At 50.7% G+C, this 22,921-nt stretch overlaps 1 protein-coding gene across 2 annotated transcripts in view; it reads left to right on the forward strand.

Annotated features, from left to right (window-relative positions):
• Window positions 1-21,910, forward strand: part of LOC130523359 (uncharacterized) — a 38,368-nt gene extending 16,458 nt beyond the window's left edge. Inside the window, exons 4-7 of one of the 2 annotated variants that reach the window (XM_057028605.1) lie at window positions 16,474-16,549; window positions 17,389-17,450; window positions 20,211-20,305; window positions 20,787-21,910. In XM_057028605.1, coding sequence (XP_056884585.1) covers window positions 16,474-16,549; window positions 17,389-17,450; window positions 20,211-20,305; window positions 20,787-20,792 — 239 coding nt within the window. In that variant the 3' untranslated portion in view covers window positions 20,793-21,910. Of the gene's footprint in view, window positions 1-12,974; window positions 13,432-16,473; window positions 16,550-17,388; window positions 17,451-20,210; window positions 20,306-20,786 lie in introns of those variants that run through there. The other variant, XM_057028604.1, reaches the window with a different exon arrangement.
• The last annotated feature ends 1,011 nt before the right edge of the window (window positions 21,911-22,921 follow it).

Below are 22,921 nucleotides of genomic sequence, written 5' to 3' on the forward strand. Positions count from 1 at the left end.
ATTTATCCTCCGGGGACTGTAATCTCCTCTCAAACGGAATAACGCTGAAAATAGCGGCGCCAGACTCAGACGGCGACACCTGCGTGGTTGCCACCTCCTCGCCGATGCACGGCTCGGACTCGTGCACGGCTCGGACTCGTGCGCGCGTCCTCTTCCCTGTGACAGCTCTCGCGCTGCACTGGCCGATAAATAAAACATTTCTGACGCGCCGCCTCAGAAGAGGCTGGCATCTCTCAAAAGTAAGATTTCCAACTTTGCGTTGGCCGGCGACACCACATGACCAGGACCCGGGATCGATGCTATTATTAGCATCGCTGGGCCACGTCTTTAACCAGCCGGAGCTCCGCTGCCCCTCGGACCCCCGTCTCCTTCACCTCTCCTCTCACTCAGCAGCCAATTTGCCACTCAGGGAGGCGCGGCGGTGCAAATCCCGATCGATCGGAGCGGGACTTCACAGCCATGAATCACCGTTTGCCTCTCCTTTGCTGTCGGGCTCCGTGTCAGGAGCCGCTGTTCAACAACAACAACCCCAAAATTGCACGTTTTATTTATTCATCCGCTGGCTGTGAGTGAAAGTGGCTAGCATCAAATATTAACCGTAATACTTCTATAATAGGAGGTGTTCTTTTGTCATTGGGTTTTAGCCAAATTTCCAAGTTTAAAGACCAACATTTCATGGAAAAACAGGTTCTAAAAGCAGCGATTGAAATCTTCCCGTATCCAAAATCAGGAAGAATCGGGAAATCAGCGATTCCTCCGCCGCTGGAGGCCCCCCAGCTGTACCGGAGCACATGTGGCGCCTGATCTTACATCACTCCCCACCGATGATGTATGACGCGCGCGCAGGCTCCCGACGGACAGTTCAGATTTATTCGGCCCTGGGTGACGGTCACGCCGCCGGTTTGTTCCTGCCTGCGATACTGGATCCGTCTCCGATATGAACGTCGGGATCGTATGAACCCGGAGCGCTGACACATGATGAATGCGAGGTCGGCTGCAGTCTGCCCTCCCTCCTCCGTGTCCTCCCGTTGGCCTCTGTTTCTCTCTCTCTATCCATTTTCATCACCACATCTCCCCCCCCCCCTTCCAGGGGACCACGCACGCTCTCCTTTTGCATGCGCATCCATGCGAGGCGGCTCGGGCTAATGCAGTCACACACACACCTCTCTGTCTTTATTTAATCATCGGCTCCATTACCGGGGATATTTTCCCAGACAATGCCACCGAAGGCGGCGAGCCAGGCAGAGCCCAACCGGTCGGTGGGTGATGGGGGGGGGGGGCTATTCCTCATCACATGGAACCTGCAGAACTGGCGCTCCCACCGAATGAGACGAATGAATTTAATATATTTCCCTTCCGAGGCCCCGGCGACCTGCTCAAACACTCCGTCTTTCACGGGAGGTCCTCATATTTTTCCTGAGCGAATCCTAGAACACAGAATGTTGGGAGGCTAATTTGTTAGCCGGCCCGATGTGTATTTCCGTGCCCCCCCCCCCCCTTCACACCACTTATACAGTGGTGAGATCGAGCTTATCAGACGGGTTCCTGTTTGTAGAAACATCCCGCTGGAGACAGGTTAACGGGCGCCCTAGCTTACCATGCTAATACGCGGATATGAAAGCAACAGCCTTGAGGAAGTTGTGCTTTTGCTTTCCGCACAGAGGAAATTGTTATTCCACTCTGTAAGATCATCCAGCTGTTTGGCCGCCAGGACAACTCGCTGCACTTTTAATCTTGCACCTTTTGACCTAAAGATCTGTCAATACTCCCCTCTCCTGCCATGTAGTGCGCGCTCCTCCTTCGATCTCTTCCTGCGCTCCTGTGCTAAAGTAAGCCACAGTGACCCTTCTATTTCCATCCTTATTGGATCTGGAGCTCTCCTGAGACAGCTCAGACATTGATGCCTCCGGTCATTTTCTGTCTCTTATAACCAACTGTCCCAGTGTGCCATGTAAGTCCCACTTAATTAGGCTTTAAATTGGGATGGATTTGTGCTTATCCAGATGCCAAAATGTCTTTTCCTATGTATTTATCCCATGAGGTTCGAGGCACACTGATCAAATTACTCTGCTCCAGACTTCCACGTCGCCTCCCGCCATGTGCATGTGCGCAGCGCGATGATACCGGCAGCATCCGGGAGAAATATAGATGTTATTTAATTTCCACACAGCTGGAAAGATAATAAAACCTGGACTTGTTTTAAATTCCTTGAAATGTATCTTTCCGGACATACACAGATGCTAATTATAACTTATGAGGGTAAGACCAACTTCTAACAGGCTAATGTAGCTAAAAGCTGTGTGTGTGTGGGGGGGGGGGGGGGTACACGCAGGGCGCCGGAGTGCTGTTAATTTCCGCCCGAGCTGCCACTAAAAGTGTGACTGAAGTGATGAATGCGCCGTTAGGCACCGGCATTTAATCAGAGTCATGGGAGAAAACAGCACAGCGTGGACTTCAAACAACTTCCTCTCATCTGCAGTTAACGACAGATCGTGGAACTTCACTCATCCGTGTCTCAGTCTTCATCTATTTTCCCCCCTGCGACAGTGTACGAAGAACAACCCTTAACCCCAAATACCTGCACAGCTATAGCTGTTTCTCTTAAGGTTCCTGGAACTCGTTTAACAGGAACTTAAGGTTCCTGGAACTCGTTTAACAGGAACTTAAAGGTTCTGGAGCTCGTTTAACAGGAACTTAAGGGTCCTGCGTCCCTCTGGAAATCTCTAAAAATGCAGACAGGATGCTTGATGATGCGGTTATCAGTAGAATTACAAAGAATTGTTCAGAGGCTAAAAGAGGGTTTCCGTGTTAGCAGCAGCTTAGCATGAACGAGCGGTAGCGAAGCGTACGTTTACCCTATCCAACCCTCCCTCTCCAAACAAATGTTTCTTTCCTGTTTAGGCATTTTCTTTTTTTAAATTATTGTTATTATTATGTTTGTTTTTACGACTCTGCTTTTCCATTAAGGTAACAATGGAGTTATCTCTGTTCTTGGGTGGTTCCCTCCATCCCTCAAGAGCAGCTGCTTATTATAGGAAAGTGTGTTCCGAAGGTTGAGACGGCGGCCAGAGCGGCGAGATAATGGAATCAGCCCGGTGCTAATGATTTAGATGGTGACCAGGGAGTGGAAGTAAAAGGAGGCCATTAGGCAACACCTACACCACACAAAACAGTGTAAAGAAGTAATCTTAGCAACACGGCGGTACCAGCAACGGGGGGGTGACAAAACGTTGACCCCAAGACGGTCGGGGAACCGTCAGCGGGAAAAAGTTGGAACCTTTAGATGCTGGTGGAAGCACGTTTTTCTTAATCTCCTGTCTAAGGAAGCGGACGCTGTAGGAATAGCGTGAAAGTTGATACGCGCTCTCAGCTAACAGGTGTTTTTGGCAGCTTTAGCACGATAAACGTCGCACGCCTCTGCTAATGCTACTGAGCTAACGAGCAAAGATGTGCTTTATGGAACTGTTAACCCCGACGGAGGACAGGATTCTCCTGGAGGCCTCTGGCAGTGCTGCACCTGTTGTGCTTCCCCTGTTGTGTTTCACCTGTTGTGCTTCACCTGTTGTGCTTCCCCTGTTGTGCTTCACCTGTTGTGCTTCCCCTGTTGTGCTTCCCTGGGTGGATGTAGCATCCTCTGGTCTGCAGTTAGCTTCTCCTGCTAACCGTAGCAGTGAGAAGAACTGAGCTTTCATGGATTTAAATCTTCTCCCTTCGGCCCCATTTCTCCATTTCTGGCGTGCGGGGAGAGCAAAGCTTTGTTTTGTGAGGAGTGCTTTTCCACTGGGGGGGGGATGAAGTGTGAAAGGCAATCTACGGCCCGCCAGGCCGCCACTACACAGCTCGGACGGATGCAATTATGCCAATGCCAGATCATTGCCCGACCTCCGTCCCTCACTCCTCCAGAGCGGTGTTTTGCCACGGTGACAGCCCACATTTTTGTTTTCATGCTTCTCGCGAACGTCCTGACAGTTGAAGGAGCGACCCAAACACCGAGAGCCGGTAGTTCTGACGCAGCGCGGCTTTCAAGTGCTGGTACGGGTCCCTGTCAGCGGCTGTTTCTCATTATTTCCCAGCTCCCGCGTCTCTCCCGCTCTGTCCTCTCCTTCATCTCTCGTCCTCTCTCACAGTTCCTTCAGGCATCCCCCAAAGGCGGGTTTCTGGACCACACCATTTTCCTGGTTGGCTCACAGCTCGCGTCAGAAACATGATACAGACCCGCACACTCAGATTTAGGCAATAATTGAACACATGTAGCACTGTTCCTGCTGCTACATGCAGGGATATAGACCAACCATCCTCCTGATGCCTCCTATATGAGCTGCCTGCACAGCTAGCACCCCCAGACCCCAAAATATTCAAAAATAAGCCATTTGTAGCAATACTCAAGGCTAAAATGCTACTGCGCTATGCTAGGAGGCGCTATACAGAGATACGCTGGTATTATTGAAGATGACAACAGGTGAATACCTACAGAATATTAAAGCTATCCTCCTTTTGGCATAGACGATTCCATTTCTGCCATTTTATTTTCCCTTTATTCCGTCTCCCCTCACTAACGTCCACCCATGCTGAGGACGTCCTTGGACGCAGACGTCCTCCTTTCCAAATCCAAGAAATGTGACCTTGAATACATTTTCCACTCTAATATTTTCTCAGTTATCACATATTAAACGCGCCGGTCTCGCGGGGAAACCCGATTGCTGTTTGCCTTCTTTCCTCTCCTCTTTTCTTCCTCTCGTTTCATCTCCACCACCTGCAGCGACGTTCTGTCAATTAAAGTGCGGAATCGCTTCCCGTTCCGTTGGCACAACACTTTTGTTTTACAACTTCGGCTCATACGGGAGAAGTTTAGCTGTGAGGCTAGCCCCCCCCAACAAAGGTCAGAGGTCATCGTCATGTCTCAGCTCCATCATCACAGCACACTTATTTTCAGAGGGGAATACATCCCCCCCCCTCGTCAGTTGTTGATGACCTTTTTTTTGCTTTCCAATTAAATTAAAGATGCTAACGAACCTTCATGCTTCAGCATTGAGACTGGGATTGAACAGGAGTTCTACCCTTCTAGTGGTTCTGGAGGGTCCGGAGCGGCGAGATGGGGTCCACCTCCTGGTTATGGTTGCAGTTACTATTTGTCAATCAGAAAATGGAAGCGTGAGCCCTGGCGACTACACGTTATTACACGTAATTACAAATGTTGCCATTTGTAATTTAGACACGCGGGTTGTTTACCCCCAAACCAAGAACGGAGCCGTCCTTCACGTTCTGTGCACGTCAGAGGGGTCCGAGCCGTGCGCATCCATAGCATATGTGCTTAAAGAAGGATTCATTTTATTACGCAAGGTCGCGCTGCTTTTGTGCTGCGTTCGTGTCCTCGGGAGAAGAGACACTCGGACTGGGGACATGCCGTCCTTGAGAAGGCTCGAGCTTCGGTGGGAGTTAGACGGGCTCTTTCGGGGCGATGGTCTCGTTATACATCTGGTTGTTATCGTATTCATGTGTTTGGTGAAGCCGGGCGCAGGAGGGACGACATCAGGGGGGACTTGAACCCACCACCGGTGAATTTAGAGCACGGATTTGAGAACCTTCACGCCTTCTTTTTATTGTTTTCAACAAGGAGCAGAATGGAGCCCAGGACGGCGGAGCTCTGCTTATGTTCAAAGAAGGTCCGGCAATCGCGTTAGCGTAATTTTTTAAATCCAATTTCTCGAGTCATAGCAGGGCGCTGGAGATGGATGGAGACTGATGGCCCGTCACTGGGAGCCGTTCTTCAAAAGGAACCGTAATTTAATGTCGAGGCAGGGGGCAGCGCAAACGTAAAGCGAGGCAGGCTAACCAAGACGCTGCGACGCGTAGCGGCCTTATCAAAGTTCACCACGCCAGACCCCCCCAGGACCATTAGCCACATTCCAAAATTCATCACGTTAATTGTACGTCTAGACGGCCTCGCGGCCTCCGCCGACTCCATTAATGCGGCATTACGCACCTCGTTTGTGACATTTAGACAGATGAGCGCGGCGACGTGTGCGCACGTAGAAAATTGATCTTCGGGGGCCTTTGCTCAGCCGGCACCTCCCGGCGGACACACCGCCCCCCCATCAGCATTCGGAGTAGAAGGACCTCAAAAATTGTTGTCTTTTGTGAAATAATCACACTTTTTGTGTTTATTGCCATGAAACGTGCATGTTTCTATGCGCATGTCGTAGAGGTGGACCTGAAGCCCCCCCCAGGGACTCACACTTACATCATCTGACACATTATTGGACGACTTAGGCGAGCAGCGTCACACCGGCGCGTAGATGATTTATTGGGGTCGGGGGGGGGGGGGGTCACGGCGTTATAATGTTGTTGCCAAGACAAACAGCTGCGCTGGGGGGGGGGGGGGGGGGGGGGCGGTTCTTAGCGACTCAGCACGTCCAAATGAGCCGAATCGATAAACCAACATTTTCTTTGCGTAATTGTGCCGGTTCAGCAAAGCTTCTGTTGTCCAGCCGTGTGTCTCTGGATCTAAAGGACCCGCAGAGACAGCGCTCTGAGACCCGCTCCCCGCCGCCCCGGGGTGCAGACCCACCCCCCTGCTGCCCCGAGGTCTGCCTCAGCGTCCTCACGCTCGGCCAGCTGGACCTGGTCCACGCGTAGAGACAAACACCCTTTTCCTTCCTCTGGTGCTGCTGCATCCTTCAGTTGTTCCCGCCCCTCCATCGTTTGTTTACTTCAAGAAAACGGACGTTTTTGTGGAATTAGCTTTAATACCATAGCGGTATGTTTACTTCCCGCTTGTTCTATCAACAAAGGAACCTCCGCTGGTAGCCAGGACGTCTTTTCTGGATAATAGAGAGAATAAATGAATGATATTCACCGGCAGATTTGGACCACCTGTAAACGCGCTAACGTGAGACTCGCCTCAGACATTGTATTCAAGTGAATGTTACAAATATGCACTTTGTAGATGTAAACAACCCCCCTGGGCGTGTGTTTGAGACGCCATCTGATGGTACCCGTGGACCAGAAAGTGTCTTTTCTTCCTGAGAAGCCCCCACTCCCGCTATACTGCGCTGTGGCGATGTGGGGGCGGTGTAACAGCAGCAATCTGACGTACATCTTCAAATGGATCCTTGTGACAAAAACAGCTCCGGAGTGGGCGCGCTGATGATGTCACTTCCTGCCAGGAGCGCATCAGCCTTCAGCTGCAACCAAAGAAACTGTTTTCTGTTTGGTGATTAAAACAGGACGTTGCATTTATTTTTTTTAACGAACCTATGATGTGTGTCTGTCCAAGGTCGTCACTGTAATTAGCCATTAGTCAGGCAGCCCTGGACAGGCCACACACTGGTGTTCATGCTTTTCCCTCTGACAGAAAAATGAATAACCCCGGGGATTATGGGAGGATTTAGAGGTAATTTACATTGATCTCGGGTCCAAACTCGGTTTGAAGTTACCTGCATGTGTAAATATTTACTCTGGGTCCTGGTATTGGGTTGCGTTGTTGCCTGACAGGAGAGCCTGGCTAAATATGGAAACTAACGATGGAAACCGCCGCTTTCCCAGACGAGCAACTGTTGACGCTCTTCGCCAGGCTACAAATCTCTCTCAAACAGCGAGTCCGCTTGCCTGGCCAGACAATCACGGAGCTGTTTTGGATTTAAATCCTTTTCCTGGCTTGGTAATAAACAGACTTCTCCAGGCCCAGACCAAAACTTCCTCCGACCCCTAACCCCCCCTCGATCCTGTGGCTCCGGTCCAGCTGCGGCCTCGGTGGCTCGGTCAATATTAATCGCAGCTGCTGTTGCCTCCCTCCTTTGGGAACCTGCAACTAAACGCACATGAATCCCGAGAGGACCGAGCGAATTTTTGCCTCAGTTCGGATGCAGGACCGACAAAACACGTCATTTTACTCCAATAAGAGCGTTTTGTTGTGTTCCAAAAGCCTCTTGGAAGTCAAGCGCCACCATTACTGTATGTGTTTGCGTATTAAATCTGGATTTGACATGTTTAAGTTACATTTATTATTTCAAGAACTATGGCTAAACTATGTTTTGGCTCCCGAACAAACTTTGGCTATTGTTCTGCCGTCGTGCTTGTTGACAACGCGTAGACGGGGAAAATCTCAGCGAGATTCCCAGCAGCGCTGACGGCCCCGTCGTTCCTCTGGAGCCTGCCAACAGCCTAAATGTCGCACATCGTGCCGGGAAGGTCTGGGAGGCAGTTTGACAGCGTTACGTCGAGAGTCGCTTTCATCTGCTCTCGGTTAAGCAAATCAAAATAACGTGGATCCGCGCCACATCGGGCCCGAGGAAATTCAAACCAAGACGGAGTCCAGTGGCGTCTGGCACTCGCTCAGACCCAATCAGGTGTTGGCGGCCACTCAAAGCGCCATCGTGCCCTCGCAAAACGATAAACTAATGTCTACTTGAAAGCGCTAGGTTCTGCTTTAAAACGAGCCAGACTCGGCTCGTTCCAGCCAGCTTTTTATCAACTTTGCGTGCTTTGTGTTGTTGTTTTTTCATGTTGACTTGAATGCTTCTAAAAACGGTTTGAACGTAGAAAGCTGTGAAAAAGCATTTTATGTCTCAGCTGCGGTGAGGCGTGACATCTCGACACCTTCATGTCTTCTAACAGCCCCATTTTCCCTCCCCTGTAATGCACATGTATGCTAACGTGTAGCCGTAGCTACCCATGTGGTTTTTCGAGGTTCTCATTTTTGGTTTCCATTAAAGTTGCAAGGACGCCGTCTGTCAACCCTCCACTTCTTCTGTAATGTAGCCATTTAATTTAAGAGCGAATCTCTGGAGAACAGATGACAGTCCCCGAGTAAATGGGGGTAAAGAGTTCAGCACAAACACGCAGATCGTAACGATATCTGACTACACAGGCGTGAGGGCAGAGCGCGGCTTGCTCTAAGCTCTCTGCACGCTCGCCTGAAAATTAGACCCTGTTGTCACAAATAAGTGTGTGTGCACGCAAGCGTGCGTGCGCATCTGTCGGAGATCTGGCACAAATCTAGCTAACCATGCGTGCCGTGAGTGCCCATAAACCAAGAAGATTGTGAGTGGAAGGTCAAGTGGATGCACAAATACAGGTAACACCACCCGGGATTTTCTGTCTGAGGGAGGAGACGATGAACTCTGGTGCATTTTTTAAATATTGTGGCTATAAAATGGCAGAAATGTCCTTTTGCTAACAGCTGATTTGCAGGATTCCTGCGTTGTTTTGATACAGAGCTAAAACCACAGCCTGCACAGACACCATCACCGTTAATCTGTCGTTTAACAGTGTCTCACCCGCTGCGCTTGTGTCAATTACCCCCTTTAAACACACCTTATATTTATTCTGGAGACACTGGTATTGACATGCTGGATCTCCTTTGGGTAGAGACACGATAAGGAATTACTTTCAGCAGATACCTTAGCTGATGATTACCCATCTCTGGTGGTCGATGACAACAAGATTACCAATAATTATTTGTTCACATTCTTAGATGGAGCTGGAAAACAATCATACGTGGCGGCGTGTCCTGAGGGTGAGAAGGCCTCAGATGAAGCGATGCATTTTAATTACCAGTGCTCATTAGCACAGCTGGGTGAAGCCCAGAAATAAAGGAGGGACTCTTGATTCATTTGGATCATTTCAGCAGCACGCACAGGCTGAGAACATGTTACTGAAGAACGCTACGACTGCTTGATGCTACTGGCTCCCCGTTTCTGTGCTTGGAGCTAGCTTGTTTGACTGTTTAGGCCAGTCAAACAGGACCAGGAGACATCAACTGGAAGCGTTATTGCCAGCCACCAGATTCATCCATTCTTTGATCAGTTCCTCGACTCCCTTCTGAGTTGGCTCCAACTGGAGCCGGCCTGGCTTTGTCCACGTAGGTGCCTGCGCTGTTCTGCTAGTTTCTCCTTGTTTCGGGCTTAATTAGAGATGCTTTAGCTGCTTTGGTAGGAAGATGTTAGCTGTTTGTACATTAAACGCCTTCCTTTAACATTTATCCTCTAAGTGGTTGAGTTAGGAGGAAAAGCAGTGGGCTGGACTTAGGCCAGGTCATGTTCTCCCTGGTATCCAGCTCTGCTGACCACTCTTCCCCGTTCTGTGGAGCTGTGTCGTCAGCTCTTTTTCCCCTTGCCCCATTTCTCTAGCTCACGTAATTACCCTGCTCCCCCACCTGTTTTTACATTCCCGTTCCACTTCCTCTCTTCTCTAATTGCGTCTTTCATTCAGGTTGACACTCACCCGCCGTCTCGTGCGTTTTCGCGGCTATTTGGCTGTCGGCGTCCTGTCATCCGCTCTTTCGGACGCGTGTTGGAAATGGACACGGGAGGAAGCCTGGCAGCGGCACAAGATGCATGGACTGTTGCAGGAGAGGAGCTGGTGTTGGACTCTGGAATGGCCTGGAATAAGAAATGCGATACAGTGCTGATTCCCGGCATTTGACTGGCCAGGAAAATCCCAACAAGGAATCCATGCTCCGATCTGAGCGTTTGTCTTTTCATTTCTACGTGTTTTCTAGTTCAATGAAGAGAAGCGATGTTCCGTCTCCGGCCATCTACGAAGCCTCAGTTAAAAAGCTACCCTGGTAGATTTTTTCCCGAATTTCCCAGTGACCATTGGGATGATTGTTAGCTTGTGATTTCCAGGTGTCATTAAATTACCTGGAGCTCTCTCTGAAGAAAAGAGAGCCAGCGTTTCCCTCTTCGTAAGAGCCACCATAGTGGTCCCGTAGCCACAACTGACAGTTTTGACTCCCCGGTCACGTCTGAACTGGGTCAGCACTTGCTTGACGTCCTTCTCGTAGCGCTGCCGGCTTCCCGAGCTAAACTTCAGCCGTTAAATCTGACACGGTGAGCGAAAACACCAGTGCCTTGAATTCAGCAGAGTAAATGCACGCGTGCACGTACTGGGCCGCCGTTGGCTCCCAGTTCACAAACACCATAAAGGGCCTTGAGAGGAACCACCAGGGGGCGCCCCAGGTCGAGCATGCCTAATGGAAACGTGATGCTTATTGGCAGGCCTTGCTACTGCACTCCCCTCCAAGGACGTAAGATCGGCTGAACATCAACCCGATGTCAGGATCTCTGGAGCCCGTGTGAAGAAAGTCTGGCACTGAGTCATGTCAGCCTGGAGGGGGGGTCTGGAAAATGAATCTAAACCGGCCCAGAGGTCCCATCCCCCCTCTCCAGCAACAAAATTCTACGCTGAATTATTTCCCCCTCCAACATTTCAGCAGAGACTGCAAGTGAGAGATTCGATAAATTCCACAGTGCACGTTCGGGAAGAGACGGGGAGGGACACGGTGGCGCGTTGGATCTCCGTGGGAATGTTGGGATCAGAAATTGGTGATATAATTCAAACCAGAGAGCCACAGGGAGCCGATGAGACCTGCGGTGCCATTATGGATGAAATTTTAGAGTCTTGATATCTGTACGCAAGGAGCAACGTAGCGCCGGTCTGGAAACTCTGGCTGGAATGTTAGACGTTCCCAATTAGAGGCAGGAGAAATCTTTTGGACTTTAGTAGCGGCGTGTGCTCATTTAGCAGCAGTAGCCCCGCAGACTGACACGGGGTTAAGATGCTAATCTTTGTTTACTGCGTGGCGTCCTCTAAAAACTGTCAACAGGCTGCAACACGTGGGGAACGGCTCAGCCTGTTTTTGTGGGAACAGTAGTTTTTCTGTTCCTGCATGAGTAGTCGTGTCTGTCTTTAAAAAAAAAGCTCAATAACCTTTTCTTTCCTGCTTGATTCGGTCTCGTCTGTATTGGCTGAAGCATCGAGTGTTTACAAGTAATAAAGTTCCAGTAAGACCCTCTAACATCTTCTTTGGATTCGACACATATGCTCTGGTTTCCACTGGCTTCGCATTTCCAGGCTGCTGGTATTTTACGATAGCTGGGATGCTTAGCAACCGCTCCGGGGGACCTATTACCCCTATTACCCCGCCTGCAATATCCCTCCGTCTGCTTGCTCAGCAACTTGCTGCACCTCTGAGAAGCTGATCTTCAATAGACCTCTGCCTCTGTATCCTCCGTCCTCCCGTTTCTGCATCAACAGTGAAAACATTTTTATTTCTCAGCCAAACACACATTTTCTGTTTCACTGCTTTCACCTGAGCTGGATCTAAATGAGCTCAAACCACAGAAAGGAGGCTCAGCATGAACCTGGAGGGAGGACGTCGCCCATGGCTCACGCTAGCATTTGAATCGCTTTGCTTTGTTTTTTAAATCTGGTTTTAAACAAAACTGTCCCCTAAATCTGCCCACGTGGTGAAAGCGTCAACAATCAGCCGACTCTTGTCAACATGAGGGTTTCTGACGGTTGCAGACGCAAATATTTGCGTTGCTGCGATGCTGCGACCTGCATAATGGGAGCCGCATTAGCGAAGAGTAACGACCTGCAATTAAAGGCGTGTTTATTGCGATGCGTCGAGCGTTTCTGAGCTCACCAACAGCATTGTTTACCGACGTGAGCCTCTGATATTAAGTGCATTTGGAAACTCTGGTTTATTAGATGTTACAGAGCACTTTATTCTTCACCTGCACGGCTTTGTGTACTTTCCTTTTTATCTGGCAGCCTTGTCGTGCAAGGCGATGGTAAACAACTTCTAAAACAAGCTCCCGCGTAAAAGCTCCGTCTCTGTGCTTCCAGACGCCGTTTGAAGCCCGGCACATCACGTGCACTCCGTGCACATTGATTTAATTGGTAGCATCGTGGGACCGCCTCTTGTTGGGGTTTTTTTTTTCTCTTCTGTCTTCGCTCCCTCCCTCCTCCCCAGGGGAGTTTGAGCGCGGGGACCACCAAGAGGTTCTGGAGCAGAACTGCTACCCGCTTGGTCTTCGTGTAACGGTTCGACCCGGCGGGGCGATCGCTTCTTTTGGAATCCCACCAAAGAAAAGGGACGCCACAGCGAAAGGATCTAGCAGCTGCTGGGACAGCTGTCCAAACATATCACAATAATGCCATTAAAACCTCTTCCCTGTGTCATTAAGGATTCAGTGTGCGGCCCGTGCCAGCCCGAGCAGAACCGCAGGAGCGTCGGCCAAGTAAGTCCGCTGCCGCTTCTAATGAGTTGGCGGGGGCTGTTTCATCTCTGGGCCCGAGCTCCAGGAGAAACGGTCGGGCCTCATCGAAAATGGGCCGCGCGTTGCCGTGTCCCCCAGAGCCCAGCAGAGGAAACCCTCGTCCGGCTCGGCCGGGATTAGGAAGGCGGCGCAGCTTGTTTATACGGGTCCGTTACAGCTGTTCGCGCAACTTCCTGCTGAAGAGAAACGATTCTTAGCTAGCTGCTCCAGCTTCCTGGGCAATGTGGCGCTCCCTTACGCTGAAGCATGAAACGTCCGGGGAGGAAATGTAGAATCATGCAAACGCGGCCTAAGATGGCGATGATTCATGCTCCGACGTCCTCTGTACTGATTCAGGGTGCGAGAAACAGTTAATGTAAACCTCTCTTGGCGTCCTGGAATTAATGTAAGGCGAAATAAGCTTTGACACGTGCTACAAATAAGGTGAATAATGCCGATGTCGGCAATAATTGGATGTTATTTTGCACCTGACACGGCCGTGACTCAGAGACAGACTGCAGCACGATGTCACGCGCCCTCTCTGACATCACCGCGGGGCATCTCTGCTCCAGAAAAACGATTAAACCCTCGATCGTACGCGCCGATACGATGGGAGGGCACGCACACACACATTAAAGAAGCTTAAATAACCTGTTCAGCACCGTGGGGGGGGGACGCGCCAAGCCGCCGACGCATTATCGCAGCCCAAACCCCCGCGGCTGGCGGAGTTTTGCATAAGGATTGCAAAATAACAACAGGAAATAACCGCTGGTGGAAGGGTTTTTATTTATCTCCGCCTGACATTTACCTCAGACGGGGGACTTCTACCAATATTATACTTTCACAAACACGCATACAAAGGGAAGAATTTCATATTTTTGCTCTAACAAAGTCATCCATCTTCCCTTTTGTGCCTTGTTGCAGTTCCACCGTCTGGATATTCTAAAATCCGGTGCAGCCAGCAGCAGGACAGGTGGAATTGCTTTGATCTATAGAGCAATATCACATATATAATATATAAGCCAATAAATGCAAATGCACCCGGACGCAGGAGCAGTAATCAGGGCCGACGTGCGCGTCATGCCTTATGCATGTTGTGTGACTGTAACGTGCATTAACGAGGCGAGCTACAGCGCATATCACATGGCGTTAAGTCAGCGCTGCGCTGACTCAGCAATGGACGCAGCCGTCCGAGACTGGAGTTCAACTTCGGGTTCTATTCCTGGCTGTGACGTTAGCGGAAGGTTGGGATGGCAGCTGACGCTAAGGGTCCGCTGTCAAAAGCAGGAAAAAGTCCGAGCACAACTGGGTTTCCAGCTCCTTATTGATGGGCTGTTTCAGTCTGGACTGTAAAATCTTTCTTTTTAAAATCACCTGCGGATGTGTTAGCATTACTTTTCCGAATTTTATAACCCCTTTGACTTTTACAACCCTTAAAAAATCCTTTATTGCCCCATCCCGAAGCCAGTTTGAGTTTGGAATTATTTTTAATGGAACACGTAAATAAAGAACAAAATACAATTGGAAAGTGTCCGTGCTGCGTTACTGGGCTGTCCGGAGTCCACCTTTAACCCTTTCCAAGCGCGTTCCGCCATATTTCACTTTATTGCTCCCCACAGCTGGATAAAGCTGCCTTTCACTCTCACGCCGGCTCACTTCCTGTTTTTTGGTTTCTTTGGTTTCACACCAGGCCAGTGAATTTTATATTTACTTAACATGTTTTGCACATCATTTTCAGCCCAATGAAGACGTCCTTTGTGGATCCGGAGCGCTCCATTCCAGAAGGAAGTTGTGCGAATTCATGCATGCAGGTTGATTCAGCTTCACCTTGACTTGCTTTTTTTCCTCATTTTGCTCCTGGAATATTCACTGGGTGACCTCTCCCACCCTGGCAAACATTATTATCCCCCATATTTAAAGATGGCATTAGCCTCCTCGCTGTGTTAGCGACATGCTGTCGTCCGCTACTTTAAGAAACTCCCATATTTTGCTATAATATGAGCGCCCCCTGAATTCTCAAGGTCACTTGGAATCAAATGTCCAACACCTATTTATCTTGAGGGAACGTGTCCTCCAACTGACTTTGAATGGCATTTCTGTGAGGGAACTAGTTTTTCCAGGATCGGATTGGGAATTTTGGTGTTGGTGGGTTTGTTTTTGCTGTGTTCTTGGGTTCTGTAACCCCGGGTCACCGTGATTCTCTTGAATCTGACAGCACTAGACACAGAGATGAAAGTGTCTGCCTTAGGGGGGACAGCTTCAGCAGGATACCTGCAGGGATAAGCGAGAACCACAGAACAATCTTCGCCAAGACGTGGGAGATTAAGATGCGCCCGTGCCTCCCCCACAGGTAACTTATGTGCACAGGCAGCTCATGAATATCCCAGCCGGTGATTATCCTGCGCACGCTTTATTTTGTCTTTTGGAACGTCTCGTTGAAGTCACTTCAAAGTTTTGCTTTTATGGTTAACACAGCTCATCTGGGGGGTCAACTGAGGTTAATTAAGGTTTGAAGTGACCTTGAAGTGACCTTTCCACCTTTAAGCTTTACCTGCGATCATTTGGATGGCGCTAATTGTTCCGGCGCAGCAGATCCGCGCGGCGTCCCGCGGTCCGACGGGAGCTTCCTGACCACGCGAGCTGCTTCTCTTCCCTTTTTGAACGATTTGAGGGGAGAAATCAAGAGCTTCCGCGTCGATAGGAGAAAGGAAACGTCGCGGCTAAAGCAAAGAGCATCCTCGCTGTGACCTCGGTGGAGTGTACACACCGACGAGCGGTCACGCGGTCAGAGTAAACACGACTCCGACACAGACACACACTGCCTCTATGCATTATTCCCTTATGGATTTTTCTACGACGTGAGCGTGTAAATGGCAGGAGCGTCAGCACTGTTCTTTGTACGTACACACACAGGCCTGGCTCAGCATTTTGCTCTCCACTTCCATGTCAATAAAGCTAATCGGGTTACTTTCATCGTTCAAATGAAGTTTGTATTGTATTGCAGCGCTGTGTCCGATGCCATTAACCTTAATGGAGGAGGAACTATACGATGCAACGCCGTTTAAATGGTTATTTCTACACGCTCAGATGCTGCAGCCTGTCTGTCTATGAGTGGCTCAAAAGGTCTGGGGAGGATCTTAATGAACCTTCTTTGATGTAGCTCAGACCTGGGTGGAGGCGAATTTCCCTGAGCCCAAGATCCTTCAGTGCAAACAGCAATCGAGGGACCTTCTCCCAGGGTTTTATTATTAATGTCCACATATAGAGCTCCTATCCGCAGTCTTGACGCCCGCTAACGGGGGAGCAACGCTGACCGTCTCTTCATGGCGGCGCCTGGAGTAAATTAGATGATTATGATGCTGCTTTTCTCGGTGATTTTTTCCATAAAATCCCTCATTTTAATGGTATCTCCCCTTCTGTGACCAAGCTCCAGGTTCACAGAAAGAAGCCGGATGCGTTCCAACCGAAGATCGCGGCCCGCAGCGCCGGACCGCCCCACCGCGGTGAGTGACAGAATAAGTCCAGCCCGCTGTCAGAACCTGCCTCGGAGGACTGAGGAGAGCCAGTAGCGGGGCAAATTACCCATGTAGCAGGATGTAGGACAAGTGAGCATCTGTCTCTTGGAGAGTGTTTCGTGATATGTTCGTTTACTGTAAATCTGGAACTCTGATATGAGGGAAATCAGCTACGGATTTTTGCTAATTAGCTCGTTTTAGCATGTGTGTGCTTTGCAAATGTTTCTACGCTTCATAACAGTCTCTAAATGTGATTTGCAGACAACGGGAAATATTTATTTTGTGAATTTCATGACTTCATAAATTCTAGAAGTGGTCAGCCTCCAGTTTAGGCTTTTGGAAATATCTTAAATAATCAAGCTGAAGAGCCAAATGCGCTGTGCCAGTAGCTCTGGGCCGCGCTACATCTTAAGAAGCTCAGCCGCCTGCGGGAGTGCCCCCTCCGTCTGGGTTCAGCACAAGTTTGAAGCACTCATTTCAGACGCTGGTGGAACTTGGCGAGACTCCGTAGGGCATTTTGGCTAAGACGGGGCTCAGAATCCTCCCATCCGTGAACGGATCCCTCAGCAAATACGAGGGCTCGCTGAAACAAGCCTCTCGTAACATATAAAGCAGCGGGGAGGCTATTACGCTCACGCATGTTGACTGCTTTCCCTTTCCACCAAACATTCACATCCCGACACAGATGGGGAAGATCATGGAGCACCCTGTGGTATTATAGAGGGAACGCAGATTAAAACGCTGCAGATCGCGCCGCTTTTTATTACTCTTATTCTACATTTTGTGAAATATTTCTAATGGCCTGTCTTTAACTGCCGTTGCCACAGGTTTGCCTGGAGCAACGGCTGGAAATGGGCCTCATCTTCCCCTCATCGGAGGATCCAGACAGGTTGGGAAGCATCTCTGCCTCCTTATCACACACCCCCCCGTTTTAACGTATATATTGGAAAACGGGCCACAAAGCAAAAGAAGCAATTGTGACTTTTTCCGAGGGATATTGGAGCTCCGGGGCAACAGGAGGAGTTTTGGCTGACTGCTTAATTTTCCCTCCTGCTGTCCAAAAACAGGCCCATTAGGAAACAACAGTGTTTCCAGTGGTGGAATAAGTAACATCAAAGGTTCTTAAAGTCACAAAACGCTCCCAAACTGTTTGGGTGTCGAGGCCACTCCCCCTTCAGTCGCTCGCTCGTCGCCGCTATCGTGTCTGTTCCGTGAGACCGTTTCCTAACATCCATCTCAAGCTGGACAGCCTTCGCCGGACCCCCGCGGCGCCCCCCCCCCCCCTTCCTCTCCACATTTTCGCGGCGGCAGCGTGCTCAATTGCTCTCGCCGGCCCCCGTCGAGAGCAGGCGACTCAGCGGGTCGTCTGCGGCGGCCGACCGGCGGTCAAATCTCCGCACGCCAGCTCAGCGGGTCATCTCTCCGTCTCCATCACGTCCTTCCCTTTGTCCCCTCGCCGTCTGCCCGTCCCCGCGTTTCTGCCCTATCATTCATTGTCGCTGTTGTTTGGGTTCTGATCCGTAGTTGGAAATGCAATTAGTTGATATAAGCGTGACTTCCTTAACCGTTCCAGAAATCCCTTTAGCTGGAAGTGCTATTAGCGGTGGAAGCCGTCACCTCCCGGCTGCTGTGACGGGCTCTCCCGCTCTCTTTTACTCAATCCCTGTTGAACCATCACTGATCTGTACGAGGCCTCATCAGAACCAATAGCCTGGATCTAATCTGCCCCGGCTCCCGGGGATTTCTGGTGAGGCGGCCGCTCTCCCTGACTGTATGAGTGACAAATCTGACTGGGGGGTACACCATGACTGATCCTCGGCGGGCCGTCATCTGCTTTCACTTCCCCGCCGTTGCGTCTCCGCTCAGCTGGCTCCCCCGCCATGCCTCTTTGTCTCTGCCTACACCCCCACACCCAGCTTGCTTTGTGAATAGCTGAGTGTCTATTTCTCTGGCTTCATCATCCATCCCGACCGGGCCTCTGCTGCGCTTCTCCTTAGCATTTTATCCATTTTCCACAGCTTCCATTAAAGGAGAAATTGAAATTTCTCAAAACAGCACGGCGGCAGGCGAGCGTCGTCGTTTCCCTCCCGCTCCAGGCCTCCTCCGACTCCTTATCGTCCTCTCTAGCTGTTGCATGGGAGCCATGGCTAATATTGCTATTTAGCATCCAATTGATTTCAGCGTAAAGCGTTCTTCCCGAGGTTGGTGTCTCACACGCGCCAAAGCCGTCGAAGTCTTGATGAAGCCTTCGTGTTTCGCTGTAATCTTCTGGGGACCCTATCGGACCACTTGGCAGCTGTAATTTCACCCCTTATTAGCTGTTTCATACAATAATACAATTGTGTCATTTGATACTGTGGTTGTCTCGACCCCGGCCGTTGTCATGGCGACCTGTTATCACATTACTACAGGATAACAAAGTCCGTTTTCTTGTGAAAATGACATAAAAAATCGAGGCAGTAGTAGTGCAAGGTTACGTAACATGGTGAGTTGGTTTATGAACAAAGGCTGTTTGAGAAACACGGACGGACGGACGGACAGACAACAACACGTGACCTCGGTGTTCTTTGAAGAAACAGTATCATTTTCCTGAAAAACAGGCTCCCCTGGGCCTACTTGGACCGGGTCCCCTGCCTCCGGAACCCCCAACCATCCTGTTCCTCGCAGAGCCATTTCCGGAAGCCTTTCCGGACCGAACGGAGGGAGCGTTTGGAACGCCGCGGAGGGAAAACAAAGGCAGCGCCTCGGCAGGTTAATGAGGCCAGGAGGCAGCTTTGTGGTGAACTTCATCAGTATTCAACAGAGGACCATCAGACGCGTCCAACAATGTCCCCGTCTCCGGGGTCGGCCGCTGAAGGGTGCAGGAACAGACGGGAACAAGGAATTCCTGGAAAATTTATTAGGAAAACCATCCAGGGTAATTGAGTTGGTCCAGTTCTATCCTTACTCCTTCTTTCACTGCCTTCTCTTCCTCTCCCCCCTGAACTTACAGAGACTTTAAAGAGGCTAAAGCTTCCAATCACGGAGGAACGGCATTAGCATCTCTAATAGCTTCTCCGCAGCCACTTCCTCCTTCAGCGCTCCTCTGCTCCGCGTAGCCCAGCCGGCATTAAAGGGCCTTTAAATGAAAGCAGAACATGCAGCAGATTTATGATTTGCGGGAGGTTTTTTCCCACCAAGACGTGTGTAATGCAGGAGGGAGGAGAGGGATGGCTGCGTAGATCAAATATCCGCTCCCAGCTGTAGAGCAAGAGAACATGGCCGCTGCTCCTGGCATTACATTGTAATTACAACATTATAGGCACTCTTTCAAGATGGACTGTTTCAAAAATTTAGGGCACCAATTAAATTTTTTGGTCACTTGTGGGGATGTGATCCGTCCTCCCAGCTGATTCAAAGGGAGGTGAAGGGAATTCACATTTAAATGCTGAGTTTCCGCGTGTCGCTCTGGCTAATATTCCCTTTATTAACTCTCCCCTCGTATCTGTCTGGGTAGTTTCTCTTTGATATTAAAGACGCCACAAAGCCTGCTGATATTTGTCTGTTTTCTTTTTAATCCGTCACTTTTGAGAAAACGCTTTGAGTCCAAAAAGGCTGATCTGATAACGGCGTTTCATCGCCGACCTTCTTTGTGTGTTTTTTCGCACAGGAAATCAGCCGACGGGCGGAACATCTGGAAGCTCGGTCAGGTTGGAAATCACAGGGAGCCGAGACGCAGCACGTGTCCCGAACATCTCCGCCAAGGTCAGCTCTGACACGGCGGCAGATTTAATCTCCCGGCTCCAGCGCGACAGCCGTTTTTTTTCTTTAGACGTAGCGCACGAAACAGCGTTAAACAACTTTGATGCTAATCTCAGTCGAAAGAACAGAAGAGTTCACTTTGTGTTTAGAATAGACAGCGAGGACGTTTGCACTCTTATGGGACATCATTAGATTTATTTTTATCTTCAAGCCTACACATCCTGCCCAGAATGGGGAAAGGTAGGTGGTGACAGCATCCTCGCATGATGCACTTCGTTCATCGTACCAATGTTCCCTGCTAGAGATAGCTAGCAAGAGTGTATTTGAATAAGGAGTTTTGCCCCTCTTCCTTGATAGTCGTTCTCATCCTTGAAAGGTGATTCCCACCCTGACACCCAGATCTTTGGTCCTCTCTGAGGAGCTAAAACCACATTGCAATCAGCTCTTCCACTCCTATTTTAACACCTTTTGTCCATTTTTCCAGGAGTGAAACTAAAAAAAACGAACACACAAAAATAACCGTTTTGAAGACGTTCCGTTCCGTTTTCTCCCGCTTATCCGGATCCGGGTCGCGGGGGCAGCAGCTTCAGGAGGGATGCCCAGACAGCCCTCTCCCCGGCCACTTCCATCAGCTCCTCCGGGGGACCCCCAGCCGCTCCCAAGCCAGGCGAGGCATATAATCCCTCCACCTAGTCCTGGGCCGGCCACGGGGCCGCCTCCCTGTGGGACATGTCCGGAACACCTCTAAAGGGAGGCGTCCGGAAGGCATCCTGGCCAGATGCCCGAGCCACCCCAACTGACTCCTCTCGATGTGGAGGAGCAGCGGTTCTACTCCGAGCTCCTCCCGGATGTCCGAGCTTCTCACCCGATCTCTAAGGTTGAGCCCGGCCACCCTGAGGAGGAAACTCACTTCAGCCGCTTGTATCCGCGATCTCGTTCTTTCGGTCATCACCCAGCGTTGATGGCCATGGGTGAGGACCGGGACGTAGATTGACCGGTAAATCGAGAGCTTTGCCGTGCGGCTCCGCTCCTTCTTCACCACCACGGATCGGTTAAGTGCCCGCATCACTGCTGACGCCGCTCCGATCCGCCTGTGGATCTCCCGTTCCATCCTGCACTCACTCGTGAACAAGATCCCAAGATACCTGAACTCCTCCACCTGGGGCAGGAGCTCCTCCCCAACCCGGAGAAGGCACTCTACCTTTTTCCGAGCAAGGACCATGGACTCTGACTTGGAGGTGCTGATCCGCATCCCTGCCGCTTCACACTCGCGAAGGGCCTCGGCGGTCCGATCCTCGGTTATGGAAATTGGCTTTTGGAACATGGAACGTTTTGAAGACTTTCTAACAAATTTGAGGGATATTGAAACAGTTTGCAGAAGCCGTTTGTATGAATTTGTGCTGAGAATAAGCAGGGCCACAGCAGGGGGGCCACAGGCTGCCCCCCCTCCCACCTCCTTGTGACGGCAATGAAAGAAGGAAAACAAAACAGGGTCCGGATCAAACGCGTGTTTGTCCTGTGGTTAATGTCAAGTGTGGTACCTGCGTCTCCGGGGGCCAGAGCCAGAGACGGGTCTCTGTGATTAGAACCGTGCCGAGGAGCCAGAGGGCGAGAGCTGGCCCAGATTTGGCCTCACCCTCCTCCCCTCTCTGCCCTCTCTCCCCTCTCTCTCCCCTCTCTCCCCCTCTCTGCCCTCTCTGCCCTCTCTCCCCTCTCTCCCCCTCTCTTCCCTCTCTCCCCTCTCTCTCCCCTCCACCCCTCTCTCCCCTCTCTCCCCTCCTCCCCTCTCTCCCCTCTCTCCCCTCTCGCCCCTCCTCCCCTCTCTCCCCTCTCTCCCCTCTCTCCCCTCCTCTCCCCTCCTCCCCTCTCTCCCCTCTCTCCCCTCTCTCCCCTCTCTCCCCTCCTCCCCTCTCTCCCCTCCTCTCCCCTCTCTCCCCTCTCTTCCCTCTCTCCCCCTCTCTTTCCTCTCTCCCCTCTCGCCCCTCTCTCCCCTCTCTCCCCCTCTCTGCCCTCTCTCCCCCTCTCTCCCCTCTCTCCCCTCTCTCCCCTCTCTCTCCTCCCCTCTCTCTCCCCTCCGCCCCTCTCTCCCCTCTCTCCCCTCTCTCCCCCTCTCTTCCCCTCTCTCCCCCTCTCTTCCCTCTCTCCCCTCTCTCCCCTCTCTCCTCCCCTCTCTCCCCTCTCTCCTCCTCTCCCCTCTCTCCCCTCCTCTCCCCTCTCTCCCCCTCTCTTCCCTCTCTCCCCTCTCCCCTCTCTCCCCTCTCTCCCTCTCCCCTCTGCCAACTGTCACTCTTGTCAGTCAGCGCGCTAACGACTCACTTTTGGAGTGCGGTGATGCATCCGTCGTGCAGTTATTACACAAACAGCCCGATTCTGAACACGTCTCTGGATTTATGAACCACTGGGGCTCATTTTTTAATACTACTAAATGTAAACCTTCCCTCCAATACATCATTCCTAGAGAAAATATCAGGGTTTTTTCGCTGTAATGTTGCAGGACGTAAAATTTGGGAAATCTTGAGAGTAAGATTTGGTTAATATTGTCAAATATAGGTAAGTGAAAGTGTGTTATTGCCCCCTCTCTTCTGCTGGTTATTGGCAGTTCTCACCTTCAGACATGCA

This window comes from Takifugu flavidus, chromosome 3 (assembly GCF_003711565.1).
Source record: "Takifugu flavidus isolate HTHZ2018 chromosome 3, ASM371156v2, whole genome shotgun sequence".
NCBI lineage: Eukaryota > Metazoa > Chordata > Actinopteri > Tetraodontiformes > Tetraodontidae > Takifugu > Takifugu flavidus.